The 24,643-nt window shown below is 28.3% G+C and overlaps 1 protein-coding gene across 2 annotated transcripts; it reads right to left on the reverse strand.

The window, feature by feature from the left end:
- Positions 1-5,257: 5,257 nt before the first annotated feature.
- Positions 5,258-20,526, reverse strand: LOC107167137 (protein spinster homolog 1). 2 transcript variants are annotated; one of them, XM_089225611.1, is made up of 12 exons: positions 20,123-20,526; positions 16,918-17,179; positions 15,788-15,943; positions 13,911-14,021; positions 13,762-13,816; positions 13,412-13,519; positions 12,849-13,107; positions 12,565-12,758; positions 11,319-11,403; positions 11,009-11,206; positions 10,257-10,418; positions 5,258-6,264 (listed from the first exon to the last, which is right to left on the reverse strand). In XM_089225611.1, exons 2-11 carry the CDS (start codon positions 17,154-17,156, stop codon positions 10,261-10,263), a joined length of 1,563 nt encoding a protein of 520 aa, XP_089081737.1. In that variant the 5' UTR covers positions 17,157-17,179; positions 20,123-20,526; the 3' UTR covers positions 5,258-6,264; positions 10,257-10,260. The 2 variants fall into 2 exon arrangements, with proteins under 2 accessions (XP_089081737.1, XP_089081736.1); XM_089225610.1 differs by having other exon boundaries at positions 5,258-6,267.
- Between the last annotated feature and the right edge of the window lie 4,117 nt (positions 20,527-24,643).

Consider the following 24,643-nt stretch of genomic DNA (forward strand, 5'->3'; position numbering starts at 1 on the left):
AAACATCATATTATATTATGAAAGGGTTTAAGGCATTAATTGTAAATTTGTAAATTTGTAAATTTGTTGATTTATTATTTTTCAAGGTCAATGTATTTTTGTTGATGTAATGATTAATGACGTAGGTATACAATATATCTTATCAGTTATCAATTCATATACATGTAAAATTTAACTATGTAAATCACATTAAAAAGTTATCTTAAGAAAATAACTTCCAACAAAATATACGACTTAGGATATAAATGATAATATATAGTATATAGAATATAAAACTACATAATATAGAAACGTATGTACAATGTAAATCTGTATAAGTTACAAATAATAATAAGGGTTTTGACTTGTGATATATGTACATATAATAAAATACGAATAAACGTGAATGCGCTATCGCACTAAAAATAGCTAGGTACTATAATATTATGAAAACAAAATTTTAATTAAAAAATGACAAGTCAATTTATAAATAGTATTAAAAATATAAATATTAAAAATTACTAAGGGATTTACTCCATACTAGCTCCTTTCAACAACATCCACTCAACTTATATCTGTCATTTGTAAACATTTTTTAGATCTTATATTTTTTAAATTATTCACTGAAAAAAACTGTGTTGCTTTTTTAATATAATATTGAAGATGAAATATTAATTAGTACTATAATATAGTACCAAAATCATAATTTTAATATTTTAATCAGGAGAGTTGCACAAGAAAACAATGTATTATTTAGTTTATATTACATTTTTTTAAATGGATTTATTGATGTACTTCTACATATATTGGATACAGTCTTGGTATGACTCAGAAATATAAAATTTCACAGAACATTATGGTTAATTATACTGAAATAAAATATTTATATTATACTATACCAGCCAGACAACTCGAAATAAAAAAAATGAAGAAAAAATGTGTTTATTTGCAATGTTTAGAATTTAGATTATTATGTGTTTTGTTAAATTTTACTGGACTAAGAATCTATTACATGATGTAGACTGGCGGTGTGAACTGCGGAGGCGAAGCTCCTCACGTACCTGCACATTAAATATGTATTATAGTACATAGTACGCCTTGCCTATCGTAGTTCTATTAGATACCAACATTGTGACGTTTTATCTAGATTTCACATCTATGCAATTAACTCCTTTACTTGAATGATCGCTTTAGTTTCCTTCACTCTCTGTTAACTTCCAATAAAATAAAATAAATTACAATTCAACTATACTGATCTACAAACTTTTAATAAAACCATTTTGAGCATAATGTATCCAATTATGGGATGACACCAATTGTATGATTGTAAATTGTAAATATTAATTACTAACTAATATAATAATTAAAAAAATAATACAGTTTTTATAATATTAACAGTCTTATTTTTAAAATACATTTAAGATGCTTTTTTAAGATCATATCCAGAATTTTTTGTATGAGTGAGAGTTAAGTAAAATAATATTAAACAGTAATATTATTAATTACATATTAAAAAAAAAAAAATTAAAAACACGACCTTACTTAGATAATTGGTAATTCTTTTATATCATAATTTTCCGTTGATACTTAATATAATTAGCAATCAAAATATAATAATTTTAGGGGCAAATAGTCTTTTGTTCCAAGTAGGTGCTTTATCCCGTTATTATTCCCTTGGGTAGCACCCTTGACACATTTTGTTGCACTAAAAGTTCTTTGATTTCATAATACAGCATTCTTTCTGGTAAGGAAGTGAATATTGTTGGTTTATAGAGGGATCAAGAGTAAAATATTACTAGTAGTTTACTAGTTTTAAACAGCAGCAGACATTTTTACACGAAACCAGTTTTTGACAAAATCGATCTTGTTTTTTTTTTTTGTAGTAACTCTAAAATGAATTACCATTTACCATAGATACTTAAAATTTTTACCAAATGTTTATATAACTATTTTTGATACAAAATGTAATTTTCATTAAATCATTTACTTATAATTGATAGAAATGAGAAATTTTCAATTTCGATAAACAATAAATATCTTAATACTAAGTCAAAAACTCAAAAAGCTTGAAAATTTAAAATTAGGTTCCTCAAAGTTAGTATGATACAGCAGTTCAAATATATATATACGGCATGCATATATTTTTTAAGCATTTAAAGTTTAATTTTTTTAATAATTCATTAAAAGTACGAAAAAATCAAGAACATTAAATTTGCAAGTTTTTCGATAAAATGAAAAAAATGTAAAAGTGAAGGGTTAATAATTTTAATTAAGCTTTTTGATAAGTTCTTTATACTCAAACTAAAAAATCTAAAAAAAAAACATATAAACAGTATTATATTTTATATATTAAGTTCTAATTGGATGAAATTAGATATTTAAATAATAAAAAACATTTATTTTAAGTTAGTTTTGCTCGTATTCAAAAATATTTTTCGTAGATACTTTAAATTTTGAAAATATATCATTAAATCTTAAACGCACGATGACATTTTCAATATCGCAATATTTTCGATAAAAATTAATTCAACCTACTCTTTAACTACAAGAAAATATAATTTAATATATTATTATTTTAATAACAATATACTATCATAAAAGAATGCTTACGAATATATGATGACCTACCTGTTTTCGCTCATAAGACTCCTGTCGCTTAAAATGACTTTAGATTTCAAAATTAACATATCCATATGACCCACACGTTACCTAATACCTAATATACAGTGAACCGATTGTCATATTTTTATAAATTATTTACTTCGCATTTACTTTTACAATTTCCTTTTTTTATAATTTTAATAGTAATAGCAATTTAATATTTATTAATTCATCATTATTTATAAGTAGGTAATATGTTATTTTCGTAGTGACTAATATTTACATGTCACCTTTATTTTCTACATTGTCATTTTACGTTATTTCCCATGAGTTACGAGTGCTGGTACCTGACTACGAATCATTTCAATATAGGTATCTGTCAACAAAATCATCCTGCCAGTCACGATTTGAATATCAAATAAGTTGAAGTTTTTTTTTTCATTTTTCATCAGTTAAATGTCTAAATGCTGAAATGTGGCAAGTAATTCATTTATGGAGCAATAAGATACGTATCATAAAATAATTCATTAGAATACTACGTATATTAATATATTAAATGTCTTTAGTTCCTATATTACAATAATATATTGTACAAATTGGAGTGAAAGTTATCAAGGGAAAACTGTATAAGAAAAATGTGAAGAATACTTATGTATTGAGCCGTTCAAAATAAGAAGATCATAACTTTAATTATTTATTAAACAATAAACTGACAGAGAGAGTTAAGAAGACAACAAAACTTTGAGGTAAACCATATATGAAAGAAACGAAAACATTACCTACCCAACGATTCCAAAATCATTAAATTAAGCAGTTGATGAACCTAACATTTTTTTGAAGACGATTTTTTGCAATATCAGAGTAATGAATTTATCCGTATTCATTATATCAAAAATATTATTTGCTTAAATTTTTTATCAAATATTACTTTGCTAATGTAAAGATATATGTATTAAATGGAGTTTATTGCTGATAGGATATTGGTTTTTTTATTTATATTTTTTACTCGTGTTATTATTATTGCTATCATTAAAATTGTGTACCACCGTAGTCCATGGTAGTCTTCTATTTAAAATATACTTTATGTAACTACGTATATATCGTGATGTAGTCGCTGTCACTTGAGATATTCCAACTATAAGCCGATCATCAAATTGATAATCACTGGACTCTCAAGAGTGCGTCGCACAACTTGATAAAGTTTTACTAAAATTCGTCCAAAATGATGTCAATTCTTATTTCTTAGGTACAAAAATGTACCCTAAATGACATATAGTTATAGTCTTCAATCATGTTTTGCCCCTTTCAATATTCATATTCTGAAAATAATTATTATTATAATAGGTAAGAATAGGTATAAATAGAAGAATACAATGAGCATTTGACTAATAAGATGTTTGAATAACGTAATATTAATTAATTTATACCTATTATTCAACTGGAATTTACTTATGTCATATTATATAACTATTAATTATTATATAAAATATATAACTAATTCAATTTTTTTCTTGGAATCGAAGTAACCACAAACCGTTGTTGTTGGCTAAGAATAATCGTACATAGCTTTTTTATACATGCAATAAATTCCAGTTAAAATGAATTACACATATTATAGTCTAGATCATTTTATTTTTTAATTGTAAAATATTTTCCTGTAGTAAATTCTCACGTAAAAATTATTTTTTTGTTTTAATTTCCATGCCATAATAATAAATAATTTGTTGTTAAAACCATGTATTATAAATAACAATATCCACACACATTATTTAAATTGGCATTATAATGTATTCAATATCATACTTAATATTGATTTTATTATTTGGAGCCCACCGATTTTATAGACTTTAATTATATATAAGTTGTTATTATGAGGATATATATATAAATTGCAGTATAGAAATTATGTTCAACGTTTATGTAATTAATCATTATTTAATCCTTTTTGATTGTGACACTTTTTAAAATAAAACTGCAGTCTTACCTTTGTTGTTCCATATGCATTCAATTAAATCTTCATGGTCGATTTAATGACAAAAAAGACAATAGTTAGGTATACGTAGTTTTGTAATGAATTCCAAGCAATATTACATAGTAATATATATATATAATATATTAATATTCTAACGACAAGACTAGACAAGTGAAAAACATTGCATAATTTTTATATTCTAACCACTATACTTACCGTAAAAACGCAATAGCATTCATAGATACGAGTATATAACATGTAATATGTATATAATATTAAATTATACTTTACACTACATAATATGTACAGTGAAACCTCTCTAAAACGGAATCGCATGGGACCAAACATTTTTCCGTTATAAAGAGTTTTCCGTCATAGAGAGATAGAAATTGCATATATTATTTGCACGGGGACTATTGACATTTTCCATTATAAGGAGGATTCCGTTTAATAGAGGGTCCGTTATAGAGAGGTTTTACTGTATATTATTATAAACATGGAAAATGCAATAATAAATATACGCTTGTTAGTGGGGAAATATTTTATTTGGACTATCATTGCGGCAAAAGTAATTTTGCATTTGCGATTTTTATGTTATATGTAGAATCTACATTCTACATTGTAGATATACCTAGTTATACGTACCTATTAGGTAACTAGAGTAATTATACCTATTAGTGAGGTAAAAAAAAAAATAAAAAAACATTTTTATTATGCAGTCATATCATATATTTTATATTCATATAATACACTTATGCAAGTACAAACATGATATACACACATGTACGCAGATACATACAAACTGGTCCAAAAACATAACATATAGGAACATTATTGTTTAAAAAATGTAAGACAAAAATGATTTTTTTGACAAAACGCAGTAAAACATTGGCCTGAGATGATAGAATAAGCCATCGGAGTGAACAGCATTTATAAATATAACAATAATATAAATATATAAATAAAAATCATTCCGTGGCTCGCGATAGTCTTACATCTATTCAAAATTATGTATTAACTTTCGCGATATGTATAAAAATTAATAAGCGTAAGTATACGCGTGTATATATTTTATATGATCATGCGTTATAAAAAAAAAAAAAAAAAAAAAAAAACAAAAACAAATAATTATTATTATAATGAAAATAATATAATAAAATATAATTTCAATAAACGTATTTTTATCGTTTATGTGATTTATATGCATATAAATAAAAATGATATAATTTAAATAAATATAGAGGTAACAATGCAGAACGGTTGCGTCATATATTATATTATATTTATATATATTATATTAATAACGATACCGACTCTCTATGTTTACCAACGAACAACAAATAGTGGGTTTAATGTATAAAATAAACGAGCCACGAGGGGTGGCTAAGATCATTAAAGTGCGCATTGTGCGCACTCGAATATTATCATCATAGCCGGAGCCGACGGCGATCAATCAAAAAATGTACAACAAAATATTTACAACAGAATAATAATAAGAATAAAATCATCTTAAACGTTAATTATCACATCTCCTATATATTTGGAATTCTCATAATATAACTTATCGTCGACGGACAATAATCGTTTCCGTCTTTCTCGTCAACTGATGCAGCGTCGTTTTTAGCCGCCACTTTTGTGAAGATGACCCCGAGTGGGTGTCCGTCGGGTGTTTTCAAGGTGGCCTGAGCAGCTGCAACATTTTTGATTGCGTTCTTCTGAAATATAATAACAACAAATTATAATGGACAGTAGTAAATAGCATTATTAGCAATAATAGCATACTGCTATAGTAAAAATATATACGATTTCGTAACACAAGACGTTAAAAATAATTATAATCATATCGTTTTGAACGGTTCATATAGTGACCACTCGAGTACCGCCGGAATTCCACTCTGGAATTTTTCCATGGTGCAATGGTCGGAAATTTTTAAGCGCTGCAGGTTGTTGTGATATTTTATTGGTTTTCGAGAGGGCATGGACCTGAACCAACGGTGACCGACCTATAGACGACCGACCGTCTGACCGTACAGCACAACACACATTATCACAACTGTGTTGCATCATCCGTGTTATTAATGTGTACGACATTTGAGTATACAAATGAACAATACATTGTTTTTTGAACGATACGTGTCTGAAATATTGCACACGTTTTCAGTAGGAAGGCAGATGAGGAGGAAAATACCTGTATACATATCATTGAAATTATGTATTATATATTGATATAATTAAGGTCGGTATAATATGCATTATCGTTCTATTACAGACTTGTAGTATTTATTTTTTTCATTCATTCAGACCAATCTGTCATTTGAACCCAGCATAACATCATTATATTACACAGTTGGTAATTCGAATCTCAAGAGGAATGTAAAAAAATCGACTTATGTATTTTACAAGTTAAATACATCAAATATAACTTAAGAACACTTTAGGGGCAAGAAAATACTTCGAGTAATGAGGGTTTTCGAGTTATCGATGTTCTAGTTATATCGAGAGTCAACAGTGTTGTATGTTCAATATATCCTTTGCGTATAATAATTTATGACCTGCCCGTTACCATACTAAAATATAGCTATTATCCATCAACCTCAAGAACAAGGTCTCAACGTCTCGTATTTGAGTGCATTGGCATTGCGTGGGGTTGTGCGTGGTAGAGTGGGAATGGTAAGTTACTTGTCTCGCGCCGTCAAAATAATACAAAAACAAACAGAAAAAGGGTCGATGTTCAATGACACTGGTATAAAGACACGTCGGTATTGGGCGGATATCCGGAGGAAATCGATTAGGTGACCTTATCAATCACATGGTCATCTATTTTTGATGCACTTGCGCGTGAAGACGATGATGTATGTCCTGTCGGCAACGGGCTATTGTTTTCTCAGTGCTAAAAATACGCATACAGATCTCTGTCAATCACGACAAGGTGTGTTGCACCGTAGCTTGTTCTGAGAGATACTTAGTAGCCTGTTTTTCGTTCCCCTCTCTCCCTACCGAAAATCAAGGGTCGCAAGTTGCCATTTTTAATCCTTCGAGTCGTTAGTCGTTACAATTATGATTTTTATTAATTATTTAATTTTTTTTTTTTGGCGTCAAGTCAGTATTACACTCTTGAGAAATAATGTAAAAATTATATAGACATAAACCTTTCGTAGGTTTGGCTATATTTGTATCTTATATGCATATTATTATAAAATTGTATTTGTGTAAAGTCTGTATTATACAGAGTGTCCCAAAGAGATCTGACATTCTGACAAATGAAATAACTTTTGTTCTAATCAATATTTTTTAAAAATTTCTTTTAAATATAATCCATAGACACTTACGCTACATTTTTAAAATACATTTTTTATGTTTTATTTTTTAATACTCAAAATAAAAAACTTAAAAATTGATAAATTTTTTTTCTCGATATATTCAATATAGCCAATTTGTAAATTTGATTTTCAGAAAAATGTATATGGTAAAAACACGTATTTAAGTTAAAAGGCTGATTTTTTACAATTTTTTAAAATATCAATATTTTCGTTAGGTAAATTATAGTAATTTATAGTTTATACATCACATATTATTATTATAATAAATACAATAAAAAAATAATTAGATTTTAACATGCACTTATTTAAAAATGTTCTTATAAAATATTTTTAAAAAACTTTATTATTATTTGAAATTACAAGGTTTCTAACATAAACTATATCGTAATTTACTTAACGAAAATATTGATATTTAAAAAATTTGTAAAAATTTGTAAAAATCAGCCATTTTACTTAAATAAGTGTTTTTACCATATACATTTTTCTAAAAATCAGATTTACAAATTAGCTATATTGAATATTTCGAAAAAATTTTTTATCAATTTTTAAGTTTTTTATTTTCAGTATTAAAAAATAAAAAATATATTCTAAAAATGTAGCGCAAGTGTCTATGAATTATATTTAAAAGAAATTTTTTAAAAATATTGATTAGAACAAAAGTTATTTCATTTGTCAGAATGTCAGATCTCTGTGGGACACTCTGTATATTATAATAATTCGTCATAGAATGCGCATCAAATAGCTACAATTAAAAGTTTCTTTCCTTGCATAATATATATAGTATGTATAAAACGGTTAGGTAGTTTAATTAAACCGGATTTTTGTTTGCGTACTAATGATGCGTAAGTAAACATATAGACGAGTCTTATTGCAATTATTTCAAGCAGTGAAGTAAGTAACTTAATTACGTGTAATTTAGATTTAGATAGCTGACCGGTAAATTAATATAATAAAAATAAATTTTACTCAATGAATTACAATTTAAAATCCTGTTTTGTTTTTATTAGGATAGGTACCTACAACTCCGGTAAAACTCCGGTTCATAGGCGCCGCCAGGAATTTTGTCAGGAGGGTGCATCGTGCATAGTACTTCTTACATTTGTACTTTGATTTCTAAATAATGTTTAAATTATTTTAGTTAAATATGTAGAAATATTTTTTCAAATAACGATACGAAGTTATTTTTGTTTTTTCGTCGGATACAAAGTTTTTAATAGATAATTATACAAAAAAAATCTTTTTAATAGGTACCATAAAAATGTATTTTTTTAAAAGCCAGGGGTGTGCAATTGCAATTGCACCCCCTTGTACCCTCCTCGCGGCGCCCTTGCACCGGTTATACAATATTAATGCAGGCGAACAAAAATTTAAGCCGAATATAATAATATTTAATACGTAAGTATTTTAACTAATAATTACTATTTAATAAATAACCTGCATTAATAGTTAAACATTCAACAGAATAGTTAGGTATTATTAGTCGTGTTTTTACTATATTTTGCTGAAACTAAAATAATACCTATATAATACGATGTGTAGAATGTAGATTATATGCATTAAATAATATTAAAAAAATATTATTTTTTTTGGTTAGTTTCAGGTAATAATCATTTGGAATTCCTTAAATATCTTTAATAAATAATATTTATTAAGTATTTCAGAAAATTTTAAACACGATACTTAATTTAAACCTATTTAAAGTGCCACTCTAAAAAAAAGATTACTAACAATTTTGCTATAATACTCAATAAAAGTCTTTTTTTTATATAATGGTTTGTGATACTTTCATCACTATTCACTACTATATAATTTTATAAACATAAATTAAAAATGGATGTTGTCTTATTTAATCACTATACTGTCAATATTAGGATATTTATTGATTTTAAAGTTTATTAATGAGTGTTGTCAATCTTCGGTTAAACATATCAATCAGACTTTTTATATAAATGTTATCAAAATAATTGAACCTACATTCTACATAGTAATTTATTTTTAATATATTATTCGTATTTCAAATTATGTTGAATATGAAAGCGTCCTTTTGGAAAAGTATTATAATGTTCAAATACTTATTTTTTAATGGTACTTTTTTCTATGACGTTAATACCTGTGACAGATATCTGTGACACATGAAACTTTTTAGTCTGACCCGTGAATACATGTATTTTTAGAAATAGAGAATTACCCAATAAAAATTCTAGTTAAAATCTAGATTTTTGTGTTTATTAAGTTTCGATTAGTTTAGAGATTTTTTTTAAATTGATTTGCTACTTTTAGCACACGAAGGTAGAATAACAAATTATTGTCTTCGTTGGCTCCTTGCTTAGTAAAGAAAATGTTAATTTATCTAATTTTAATCATTATAAAAATATGTAATATACCTTTTTATAAATGGTTTTCTAGGCTTGGAAAACCTTTAAGGCCATTTTCGAATTCAGAGTTCTTGAAGCCTCCATTTTCGATACCAGCCAATGTATGAACATTGGCGTTCTTTGCTTTTTTCTTTCCCATGAATAGCACAGTCATACCAAACATCAATGAACCTAAAATATCATAGTAATAAAACTTACATGCCGATTTAAAAAAAAGCTTTTAAATAAATATCAAACTTATTAACATCCATAGACGACTATAATTTTTAACTTACTATTTGGGAATTAATCATATAATACATAAGGTATAATTAAATTATTAAAATATGTGTGTAGTATAAAATATAAAAATATGTTTGAACTGTAGTAGTATCAAAAAGCACAGGCTGTCTAATCATAAAAATAAATAAATACGTAAGTAATTTCTATTTTTTACTTTTATTGCCTACTGTTTTTGTTCTTGTACTACTATAGTTTGAATTATCAATTAATTAAATGTGATAAAATTCATTAAAGTTATTCAAAATAATATTAAATATCGAAACAAAAGTTTTTGATTACATTACCATTAGTGATCCACAAAACCATTGAAAATTTAATTTAATTAATTCAAAAATTACTAATAACTGGTATCAGTTTTTTTTTTATAAAAGGAAACTGCAGGTATCAGTTGATGTTTATTTACACTGTTTTTTGTTTTTTTTTAAGGGGCAGCTTCTAAATACGCATGCATGTATATTTGCGGCTAACTTGAAACTCACTCAATAAGTAGAAACCGGCGTAGAAAATAGCCAATGCTGTTTTGTAGTCGTATGCTTTTCTGACGGGTTCGACAAACATAGGAACATTACCACCGAAGTTGTTCATCCAAAATAAGAATGCACCAACTGTAGTCGATCGGACTGACATCGGCACAGACTCAACAAGTATGGCAAACAAGATACCGAACCACATTTCGGCTATAGTATATAATAAATAAATAATTATAATAAATATTTTATTATATTATAAGTTATAACAAAATAATAAATTAAGAAACGAATTATTGGTACTGGGTGTTACACGACTTACCGAATAAGTAAGATATGGCAAGTGTTACCATGGCACCAGTTGGTCCTAAGTAAATGCTTCCGTAAGCAAAAGGTGTAGCAATCAACTGTAACATAAATAGATATTATTTTTAAAGTTTTAGTATGAAATTTTAAAATTATTTCTGAAAAATGTTAATAATGTTTTATAAACTAATTATGACGAGTGTACTTTTACAATGTACGAGTACAATATTATTTTCATCGGATAAATTAAATTATTTTGTCGAATAAAAATATGAACTATCCAAATTATAGACAGTTTTACTACAAATTATAGATAATTTTTTTTTTATATGATTAGGTACAATGTACAATACACAGAACATATTTATAACTATAATTCAGGACCCATCCTTATATTTATTTACATTGGTTGAAAATTAACTTATGATGTTAAATATTCAACAGAATATTATAATAATTTAGTATTTATATACTTCATCAACTGTATCATTTCTACATTATTCAATATAATCTACAAGATATTAATAAAAACTTATTTTATTTAAAATTCCTAAATTTATTCAATTAATTTATAATTGCTGAGCACAAATATTTTGAAAGCTATTTTTTTAATTTAAATATTATTATACTTTGATTAAAAATAATATGCTTTGTAATACATTATTACACAATATTTAAATAAACCATGTTTAACAATACTGTGAAGATATATCATATTAACGGAATATTTATTTTTATTTATAATTTAAAAACGTTTTGATTTATTTCAATTCTGAATTTCAAGGCTGTACACCTTATGAGTGATTATTGTAGTTGCCAAATATTAAATTGATTTAATCTTACTATAAATTCAAGTAGGATTAATACATTTTTTATGATGATTTTGAGTTAATAATATTATGTCTGAATGATTTTTAAAATTTATGTTTTAAACTAAAAGTATAACAGGATGAATTTTGTAATAATTGGTATGAAAAACAAACATGGTGATATATGGGCCACAATAATTATTCATAAATAATATACCAACACTTATTCGAAATTAATAGCAGTGTTTACAACATGACGTGGTATATAATTCAAACAGGGAACTACTAAATTGTTCCTAGGAAATATTTCGATGATTAATGCAAATTACCAATTCAATTATTGTAAGAATGTATTTAACCAGTTTTTTCAAATTGTCTTGCATATTATCATAATATTGTTCGGGGTAATGTATTAGTATTGACCAAATGTCTAGTTTTTCCATATTCACATACCTGACTTATGGCTAGCACTGCTACTCTAGATCTTATTCCATATTTCTTCACGATACTGTCAGAAGTAACTCCACCGATAACCACACCTACGCTACCAACCAAGAATGTGACGACGAACAAAGACCATCCCAAATCGTAACCCGGAAAGATGTCGCGATAAAACAGGTCAGCGTTGTAAGCGAAACAGAACCCTCCTGTAAACAACAAGACAAATGTAAAATATTAAAAAATATTATAATACATGTTTTTTTTGTGTTATAAACATTTATTTCTATCAGTCCTACCAGTGTGTCTAATAGAAGCGGCAATACACAAAATCAAAATTTTCGGTTGGAATAGCACCTTCCAAATGGAGGTCTTCTCAGAACTCTCAGTCGGTGTAGTAGTGTTCTGTACCACGGTACGAGGTTTCGATACTTCATTGTTATCATTATCGGCTTCCTCGCTAATTGCTGTTCTCTTCGGTTCGGTCATTGTGGTAATAGCTAAAGCTGCTACGATCAGTCCAATCATTCCACTGACATAGTATGGCACCCTCCATCCCTAATTACCATTAAAATTATTAGAATAATTATATTAGACGAATTGACATTTATGATGGTTAAAAATAATAATTAAAAATGTAAAATTAGTAAAGGAGTCATTAATATCGTAGCAGACACTATTTTAAATAAGCGAATAAAAACAAAACAACAAACGAAAATAATTAAAATAAAAGTTAAGAAATATTCTAGCTTAGGTACTTAAAATGTTTAAAATAAGTGATGGGTCGTAATGCGTTTTATAAAAATTCATTGGAATAAGTATAACCATTGTAATACATTTATATAATTAGAGCTTTACTCACCAAACCACCAACGTTCATTTCAGTAACGTAACGGCCGACTGGAAAAGCCAAACCAATACCAGCGTAAATTCCCCAATTAAAGATCGCCATGACTAAACCTCGTTTTTCCTAAATTATAATTAAAATATACATTTGTAATTTGTTTTCTTAATACAGTCTAGAATTAAAAAATAATTTTCCTGGATTGTGACGAAAATAACGATAAACAATATTTTTCTATTATCTGTAGCGTAGATTTGTTTAAAATAAATATATAAATAAACAATTCGCAATAGATACAATCGATAGGAGATTTATTTTTTAATGTATGTATTTTACACGAACAAAGTCGTGATTTCGTGCGTGCTTACCTCTGAAAACAAATCGGACAGTATTCCCGTGGACAAGGGATTGGTACCGGCCTCGCTATAACAAATAACGAAAGTACAATTATTAATCTCCGAGGTCGAGTTTTTTGTTATTGCGGTCGTTTAATTGTTTTTAAAATATTGTTACCCACCCAATAGCGAGCATGATTCTGAGAAGTATCAGATGCCAGTAGCTGGTAGCCATTCCAATGAGACCGATAGCCGCGGCACTGATCAATGTGCATAGAGACAGTAGACGGACTCTAAACAATTTAAATGCATATTAAGATAAAAATTGTAATAATCAAAAAAATACACAGGTTTCACGTATACCATATAATTGACATTAGACATGCAATAGTAATGCAATAATTAATAGAGTACTTAATTTAAATTTTACAACTTTACATTAGAAACTGAGCATTATAAAATGTAAATTATAATTGTTACATTCATATTTTCTTAATTCTATTAAATTAGGACAACTCTTTATTTATATATTCAAATAAAACTTAAGCTTACATTTAATTTACTATGATTGCCGATTAGTTTTTCCTGGGTTTTTTAGAAGTTACTTCCTTATTTATTGCATCGAATTGAATTAATTAATACCCGTTTTTTAAATTAATTTAAATTCTGAGCGGACAATGAACGCATTGATTTTACAATTATATTTGTTTATTTTTTTATGTGTGTGATAAGTGGTAGAAATAATGCTTCGATGTAAACTTCAGTTTAGGGAGAGTGAATCCAGTAAGCGCATTCAGGATGAAATTCAAAATCCCCGGTGGTTTTCAAAAGCGCTAGGAAAAACAAAAAAAGTCAAAGAAAATACGGATATTTTTTGACAAAACTTTGCTTTAACTCTCTAAAGAAAAAACTAAAATACATGAATATTTCACTGAGTGTTTATATTAGCATTTTCTATACACTATACAATATTTTAACTCATATTGAGCTATTTATAGGCATGATAAGTTTTCGATTTTTATTTGTTTTATTATATGAAAGTTGATGAAAAAATATTCACTCCGTCAAAAAACTTAAAAATTTAATGCAAAGTTTCTTATAGGTTTTTGCTAGTGAAAATTAAAAAAAAAATAGTTAAGCGTAAGTCCTCAATATTTTTTTATGAACATCTAAAGTTAGAATTATGTCAACATTTGAAAAATCAATAAAATGTGCAAATTATTTTGAATTAGAAGTTCATAACTAATTTTTTTTATGTCAAAGATTTGAAAATTTAATAATAGATTATAATAAGTTAGAATTTTAGAGCTCAATTTTTTATGATAATGGATATTCACTTGATTTCTCATGGAACGATTTTCTTATTTTGTTGTAATTAAAATATGAATACCGAAGATACCTACTTGCAATTTAAACCAAATGTTTACTTTATCATTTTCTATATTTGATGAAATTTTCAAAATATTTTGACTTGTTTTGAGCTATTTACAGACATTTAATATTTTAAATTTTGTTAAATGCCAATAAAATTGTATTCGTTGTTCAAAAAGCTTAAGAATTTAATACAAGGTCATTACAGATTTTTGCAGTTTAAAAATGCCTATTAAAAGTACATTTGCATGTTTTTTTTTAGACATTTTAAGAATAAATTTGGACGAAATTAGATATTTAAATGAAAAATAACGAATTTTAGTTGTTTTGGTGTAATTAAAGAATATTATTTTGGGTACTTGACACTTCAAAATATATGATTATTTTAAAGACACAATAAAATTTAAATTTTTTTTGCAAAATGAATTTAACCAACGCCAGTACTAATGCTGAATAGGAAAAATAAATTACTTTAATCACAATAATATCATGAAATATACTGAATAAATAGTAATGCTATAGAGGTCACATCTTATTCGTTGAGAATCGTTTTTCATGTACAATGTTTTTATTTCATTGAATTAAAATTTAACACTGTGACTACTCTAGACCCTATTAATGTACATTGGAGTGTTACTCACTTTCCCGATTTTTTTATAATCTCAATTTTAATTGCGATTTAATTTACCTGTTGAATTTGTCTGCCGCCATGCCGAAAAATACGCCCACGATGGAGTAGACGGCGATGAACGCCGGTCCCGCCAACAGTTGATATTGGAAACCGAGACCATTGTAGTTCCATTCGCAGAACGGTGAACCGTCTTCTAGGACTAACAACTCGCACCTGTCAGGAATATTTTGTATCAATAAAATGTAAACAAATGTGTAAACGACAAAACAACTGCGGTCCAGTGGCACGATGGATAGATTTCATTAAGATAGGCGGATTCACTGTATTTGACGGTCTACCGCGTGCCCATAAACGTCCGGTGCGTGTGTCGTACTATCTGGAAATTTAGATGCGCAACAAACCATTTTGAAACCATCAGACGAGAAAAAATACGACCGTCATAACCGTTTGAGCATCGTAGTGTACACATTACACACAAGGTTGCTACAATACGAATTCGTCGAGATAATAGCTCAAAATTATTGTTCGTGTCATTATAATCGAATAAACTTGACCCGGACTAATTACGTCGGTCGGTTATTTATTATACAGCGTAATCGATTTACGGATATAATATTATTTTATACCTAGTTTACTGAAAAATTATTGTACTATTATTATTATCATCATCATCATTGTTATTGTCGTTTGTCATCAAACTAGGAACACAAGGCAGTGAGCTCGTGTATTTATGTGATATAATATTTCGATAATAATGTAGGTAATAGAAAAATAAAGCAATCGAACAATAAATGAATAAAACACCGTCGGCAGAGACGGCGAAAAGAAATGGTCGAATGCGTTCGTTATTGAGACGTCCGCGGTCCGCGTGCAATGTTTTTTATTTCCCATCGCGTCACTGAGTGGCCACGACCAATAACGCAAAAGCTAGTTTTCAGAGGTCGGTCGTATAATATAAAAATAATGATATAATAATTTAATATATTACTATACTGCGTTCATGCGCGTGTGAATATGATCATAAATTGAACGGATCGTGTGTAAACGAAATTTGAAGAATTTCGTCTTATATTATTATACTGCTCAAACACATTTAATATTTATTTATTCTATATTTTGCTACGGTGTGGCGTGCCATCGGCCTTTGCCAAAATTCTCGTCATAACAATAATTATTATTTTACTTACGATCTCTGGTCGGGTGACGTATCGCAACGTTCGTGTAACGTGTAATTGAACACGTTCGATTCGGCCAGGTGTTCCAGAAGTTGACATTTGATGTCGCCGTAATGTACGTCTCGAGCCGTCGCCTTGCTGGTTACTCCAATCAAGAAATGTCCCATTTCAGATGTCAAGTAACCCAATGTGAGGATCGTGAGCACGTACGTCTTATACAGGAAACCCAACTTTTTGATGTAGGAATGCATGTTGATAGATTGATATGATATTCCTGCAGGAATGGTATGATAAAAAAAAATGATATAATTGACAGTAAAAAATAAAACATGATAGGTATGAAGAAATTTAGTGAAAAATGCGTAGCCCCCGTATGGGTCAATCGATCTGTAGTGTTCGCGTGCGTGCGTTTGCAGTTTGGAGGACCACGGGGTGGAATGCGTACATATTTTTATGTCGAGCTGTCGCTATTACAAACAAGGTTTGAGATTTATAACAACGCGGCGCAACAAACAAGTTCTAATAAGTCAAGGGTGTATTGCGCGAATGCGCAAAATTCATGGTCACTATATAATATATTATTATTATTATTATTATTATTGATATAATATGTGATATAGCGTGTTTTATCCGAACACGTTTTTCTTCGCAAATCTAAAAATCAATTTATACAGATTTATGGATAAATTCATACAACGGTACTATAATGGTGAATGGTTGGGATTTTCTTCTAGCGGCGATGGCCGTTGTGGTTTGGACAATGAGTAATAATTATAACAAAAGACGACCGTCGGTTTGAAAAAAAAAATCTTCAAAGTTGTCCAATGATATTCGCCCCACCATGAGGCCTAATTTTACTATTATTTAACGCATGCACATAAGATATTGTCGAAACTTTGTTGTAAACAAATAATCAAAAATTAACTAATGACTGGGCAATTTATATGTTTTACAATTTTTTTTTGAATTTTTTTTATACATTTATTATCTTTTAACTGTGTAGATAACTTTTTACATAATTGTTATCTGTCTTTGACTCTCAGTGCCGGTCCAGTGCGTTTCATCTTTGTGGGGTGTATGTTTGTATTGGGTGACCTCCTCGGACGTTGCGGTGGCGGTTGAACGATATATGCGGTCGTCCGATACATATTCGATTATTTTTATGGTTTTGATATTTATTATAATTGTTATTTTTCAATCATAGGTACAAAGAATAAATAAAATGGAAAAACAATTTTAAGATGACACAGTTATATTGCAATAAAGAACCGTTTGTTCGCTGGCAACTGCTATTATAAACTCAAAGCCCAAGTTCATCGAAATCAGTCGTGTGTGTCTTCTGCTCGTGTGTACACGTCGTTTTTGAGGTTATTCAGTTTCCACTTTTACTTTTTTTTGCGAGCATATCAACGAATGGCATCTATTGTTTTCCCGAATACTGTGTAAAAATCTCCAGGGGGTGGAGTGGGGATAGCCAAAATTAAAGGAAGTAATGTGTTTGTATAATTTTAATTAAAATACTCATCGTTTGTTAAGATCTAAGCTTAGATCATTTATTTCGGTCTTCTCCGCTGACCTTGAGTTTAGACGCACTCGTGAGTTCCGCATTCGAAAAACGGTTATTGTAAAACATTGATACTGAGCCAATAAAAATTGTATCGAAATTTAGATATCCTTTTACAAACATTAATTAATGTCACGTATTGCGGAAACAAAATTAATTTACATAGGTTATGTTGTGAACATGTTTCGAAACCTAACAGTTTCATACATACATACATAATAAATGTACATTACAATATAGATCTAAGATCTAAGATCTAAATATAAGTTAGTTGAACTTTTTGAACATTTATCGGTATTGACTATTGATTGTTAAGTCTATAGTATTTATATTCACGTGGTATGAGCAAATTAATATTTGTCTTTTTGAAAGTATCTGTGGTTAAATAATTATTAGTTAGTAGTTTATTTATACGTTATAGCCGGTTTTCAACTAGGTATTGGAATTATTTCTTATTCATTAATGCATTATTTCATATTTTTACTCAAAACCGAAGGACACATGTATTTCGATTCATTTAAATATTAAAACTGTTACTTGATAATAAGTTGAAAATAGAACAAAATATATGCGAACCAAAAAAAATTAAAAATTCTAAACTATTAAAGTGTATCTACATAATTATTATACCTATAAGACAATAATGATGTGCTGCTAATAAAATTAATGCTGTCAATAATACTAAGACTATTTGCTGATTGTTCTGTTAAATATTGAAATTTATACACATTAATAAAAATAATTTTTTTGGTAAGTTAAATAATCAATTAATTTGATACATAAATAAGATTGATTTAATCCAATCGATAATTTTTTTCTCCAGATCTCATATTTGTGAAACATTTAAAAAGTCAAAATGTTAAGAGGTATAAAAACTTACTTTAATTCGTATCTTCTTTTTATTACAAATTGTAACCAAAGCAATAAAAAAAATAAATACCACGCGCACACGTGTAAATGTGTAATTCATTTGATAGTGAATTAACAGTGTAGTGAAACTACAATAAATTCATATTGGGCTTACGGGAAATGTGACTTAAAAGACGCACAAGCAAACAAACGCGTTCCGATTGACTATTGTATAAATCACGCAAGTTCAGTTTTACTGGTTGTGTGTATTTTTTTTCTGCCATATTGATCGTTTGGCGACGAAAAGTGTCGTCCTCCTTGTATCCAATTGGGGACAAATATAATATATACGTGTATAATGTATGTAACTGAGCTCACGCACACACACGAACATAAACATAAATATGTACACACATGTACACATAATTTATTATTATTTTCTTTAATAGCATTACGAGTCAAGGCCCATTATTATTGTCTTATTCATATTAATTTTTTTTTTTTGTGAATTTTTGTGTATCTACGTTTATAAAGACGAACAGCTGAGATGAAAATATTGTCGATTCATTCGGGAGTCTTTTTTTTTTTTTTTAAATGTTACTCTCGATTCCAATACGATAAAGGTTTTTCGATTTAAACTAGTATGCTCATCAATCTATGCACGCGCTTCAGTTTTAGCTTTCACACGCACATGTATACACACTGCACGCTCAAACGAAATAATATATAATATATTTTATGCAATAATCGTAAACACACGTGCAATTTAGTCAAGTAAACTTTCACATGCCGTTGTACACGTACCCTTTTAAACTTTAATGACACTTCGTAGTCTCGTCGACGTGTGATGCTGTTGCCCGCGATTGGACGTTCTGCAGCTGTGTTTATAGTAACGTAATAATGTTCGTAGTTTACGGTCAATCGGCGTGAAGCTGAATAACCCGCGAACTCCTATATTATGGCGTGCAATAAGTATTATTCGACAAAATACCCGTTCTTCGAACTACGGCAGTGGTTTGGAAAAACTTTGGTTTAGAAATTCGAAAAAATCGAAATACAAAAAAATAAATATTATAATCGAATACTATCGGCACGGAATATAGGGTTGTAAAAAACGAAATAAACACACAACGTAAAAACAAAACTTTATTTCGCAGAAAATCGCCAAACGGCGGCAACGGTCCGTCGGATACTGGTGTCCGTTGGGATGTTCAGGTCCAATTTAAAACATCGGTCTAGAGGTAGGTACGGGCACAGACCTTGTACCCTCACCAGCGCAAGTAAACCGCTGCTGCAGCCGCCGTGTGCGACGATTGACGGTCACCTCCTTCACCGCCGCCACCGCCGCCACTGCCGCCGCCGACCGATTTCAAGGTCGACGCATGCCTTTCGGTGAGCCCGATTGCGTTTTTCCATTTTTTTTCATCTTCTTCTCGTTTCTATACACTATACCTGTTACCTATATAGTGTTAATATCGACTTGCTGCACTCCATCAGGAAATACTCGATCGGTCCAGCGCGTTGGCAGCCGTAGGGTCTCCCCGATCACCGTGTTCACTCACTCGCGGGGGGTGGGGACGGATCGCCTCCGGTAATAAATGCGGTTTTCAATGCGGGCTTGGAATTTTTACCGACGCAAAACATCGTCACAGTAAACTATCTATACGTTCCATGTGTGTGGTTTTTTCCCGCGACCACACATTGCAGCTTCGGGCGCCGAGGCAGACAGACGCGGACATACCCAAAACTACGAGTAGGTAATGACGTCCGTCGTATTAGCATCCTGTATCATGGTGTTATTTGATTTGTTTATTACGATCATCGAAGACGAACGATGGGCGAGAGTGCAAAATTTCAAAATGTGTCATCCATCGTATATATTCGTATGCTTTGTTTAAGGAAAAATAATAATATACTTTTAGTAGATATCTATAATATGATTCCATCTCGGTGTTATAAACTAAAATCCATTACTCTATACGTTCCATAATATTTTTACTCATCATTTGCAAGTGGCGTTTTTTTTAGAAGTAACTTTGGAATTTTATCACACGGCCACGTTATTAGTCGTCTGTATTTATTGAATCGATTGTTGAGTAATTGATTTTGTGCACATATTATTTGGATTATTCGTGCGATCGTGACTTGTGTTAGATGTTATTTGAAAATTTAAAAAAAATAGTCAATAGAATGATTAAAACAATAATTATTTGAAGTGATAAAATATAATATAAATAAATTTGGTGGTAAATATTTTATTTTGTATAGCCCAATAAGATAAAATCTACCATACGCTATTAATAATGATATAAATTATTTTGTGTTGGAAAAATTATAGGAAAATATCTAAACAAATATATTTTAAAAAGTATGATATTATACTAGTGTCTAATAATATTATTTTACAATAATAAGTAAATCGATATACGATTAAGTGCGACTCAAATGTATAATAATAAGTAATAATATAAAGTCTGTACAATTTACAATGCTATATTAGTACTCATAGTTATTAAATAGGTACGCACAATAAGTAGTTATAGTATACGTGTGTGCAATGTTTAACACTTATAAGTGATTTAGCGAACACACAAAATATTGTAGAAAATGTAAGTATGTTTGTATTTTGTATAACACCAAAAATATATAATGTGTTATATAACTCCTACTAGTGTGGTGCATTCATGATGAATAATTTATATTTTATGACATAACAATGAAGAATTAGATTAAACCCAATTATTAATTAAATAATATTAAATTTGAGCACTTAAGCATATCACATAAACTATTATTGTTAATGAGCTTTGAGTTTTGTGATGATATTAATTAAAGGTATAATGGGTTTTAAATCATCATATTTAGCATTTTAAATGTATAATATTAACAATAATGATAAAATTATAAATTATAAAGAAAAAAAATAATGATGTACTAAAGGTACAACCGTATAATTTTGACTATGATTAAAAATATATATTTTTTTTTGTTATTAGTCAACAGCTAAAGTTATTAGCTTAGAACAAAAATAATATTACTACATATTGGTGAGTACATTAAATTACTTAGATTGATTTATACATATTAATGTTTCTTTTATATTCTATCTTTATATATTTTAGTGTGTTATGATTTGATAATTATTCTATGATACGCAGTTGTTAGGAATGGAGGCCAAAAACGGAGGCCGACAAATAAATGAATATAAAATGTACTTGCTATTTGAGATTTGAAAAAATAATTATGAAACATTAGTCTATAAGTACTATAAAAGTATAAAGTAATATTCCAAAAATTAATCAATATATTATGATGCATACAAAAATGATTTATTTATTTAATCTGTTTTCACATTTCTTAGTAAATCAATCTTATTCCTTTTATGAAGTTTTATCAAATAGCATTTACTTGATTGGTTTTTAAAAATTATATACTTTCATTATGCGCACACTATGCGTTATATAAAATTAATAACTCAATTTGATATTTTCCAAATAAATAGATAAATAATATTATTCAAAAATTTCATTTTTAAAGCTACCAAACATTAAACGGAAACTCAAAAATATGTAATAAATAATATATCTGATTACTGCTGTACCTACTAAATACACTAAAATAAATCAAGTAATACTAGATAATCTAGCTTATTTAATAATAAACTTACTATAAATATAACTGTAAAATAAATCATTAGCTATTAACAAATTTATATTTATTTTATTCAATTTTAATTGTATTTCGAATTAATTTAAGTGTACTCAGTTGAATAGAATATGATACATATAATATGCTGACTGTTGACTACTTATATGACTAGGTAGGTAATTATTTTAAACAGAAGTCTATATCCGGAACAGTAGCCTAGACAACATTTGAAGGATTTCCGCTTACTTTATTATAGCAGTAGAAAATAATTATTTTCGCTTAAATTAATCAAGATTTTTAAGTAACCGTCTGCATTAAATTCATTTAGCATGTGATTATCAATGACCAAAACAAATACTTTATTTTAAAGTAAATAAAAACGTGTGAAGAAAAATGGTAAGCTATTACCTTATAATATATATTACCTATAGATTATATAATATTATGTAAGACTATTATGGCATAATTTTAAAATTTAAATGAGTACATTTTCAAACTTCGTATTTAAAACTGTATCATTACAGAAATTATAACAAAAAAAAAATTAAGTCTACAGGGAGCGACAAAAATAGTTAAAAGTTAAATTCTCAACTCATTCCCCTTATATTATTTTGAAACAAACAAAATACATACAGCATAATTATATAAAAACAAAAACAAATACAAATACGAACATAAAATCAATACATTCATTGCTCTACTCAGAATCTAAAAGAATCAAAAAAACATCTAAATTTTAAATGCTGAACTGAGTATACCTGCAAATCACAAGTTTTACACGAAGCGGGGTTTTTTTTTCGAAATGTGTCAGACATACATTTTTGAAAAAAAAAAACTTCAATTTTCAAAATTGATGGTGGTTACTATCTATCGGTAACAAAGGTAACAGGTGGTGGAAGCCTAAAAGTAAAAATTCCTACCACCTAGTTTTTAGATAATTATTGATGAAAAACGGCTAGATAATGGGAATATTTACGCAACACCATAGTTTTTTGACAAAATCGATTTCATTGTAAAAATAACTATAATAGAATTGAAAAGTTCACCTTTTATAATCATTAGTCATATTTATATTAATAAAATCATTTTTAATGATATGATTTTCAAAATATAGTCAATCTTTTTGTAACCAGTGGTTGACTTGGGGGGGGACGCGGGGGGACTGAGTACCTCTACTAATTTTTTGGATACGCTAGCGTACCCCTACTTCTTAGGTTAGGTTATACTAGGAACTATGCTATAGGCTAGGGACGCTACATTCTAAAAGTAGCTAGAGTACCTCTACTACTTTATCTCCAAGTCAACCACTGTTTGTAACTACTTATACATATAAAAATATAACGTTGTTATTAATGTTATATTATGTATAGGTAGTATGTACATTATATTAAAATGTTTTACTTTTAAAATGGTTTACGATTTATTTATTTTATGTGAAAAAATCTTGAACTTTAAATACAAACTTCCTCTTAAGTTGCTGATCTCAATTGTAATTGCTATTAAAGGCAACAACGATAATATATAACACATAACAGTTAAATAATTAATAATATATAATATATTCAAGGATTTTATCAAAAATTTTAATTCAACTCACCGTATTTCTATGAATAAATAAATAAAATTAATCAATAAGAGCGATATTAATGTATTATTAAATTTTCTTAAGAATAAAGG

Source organism: Diuraphis noxia, unplaced genomic scaffold (assembly GCF_037042655.1).
Source record: "Diuraphis noxia isolate RWA-SAM2 unplaced genomic scaffold, SU_Dnox_SAM2 contig0004, whole genome shotgun sequence".
In the NCBI taxonomy this organism is placed as follows: domain Eukaryota; kingdom Metazoa; phylum Arthropoda; class Insecta; order Hemiptera; family Aphididae; genus Diuraphis; species Diuraphis noxia.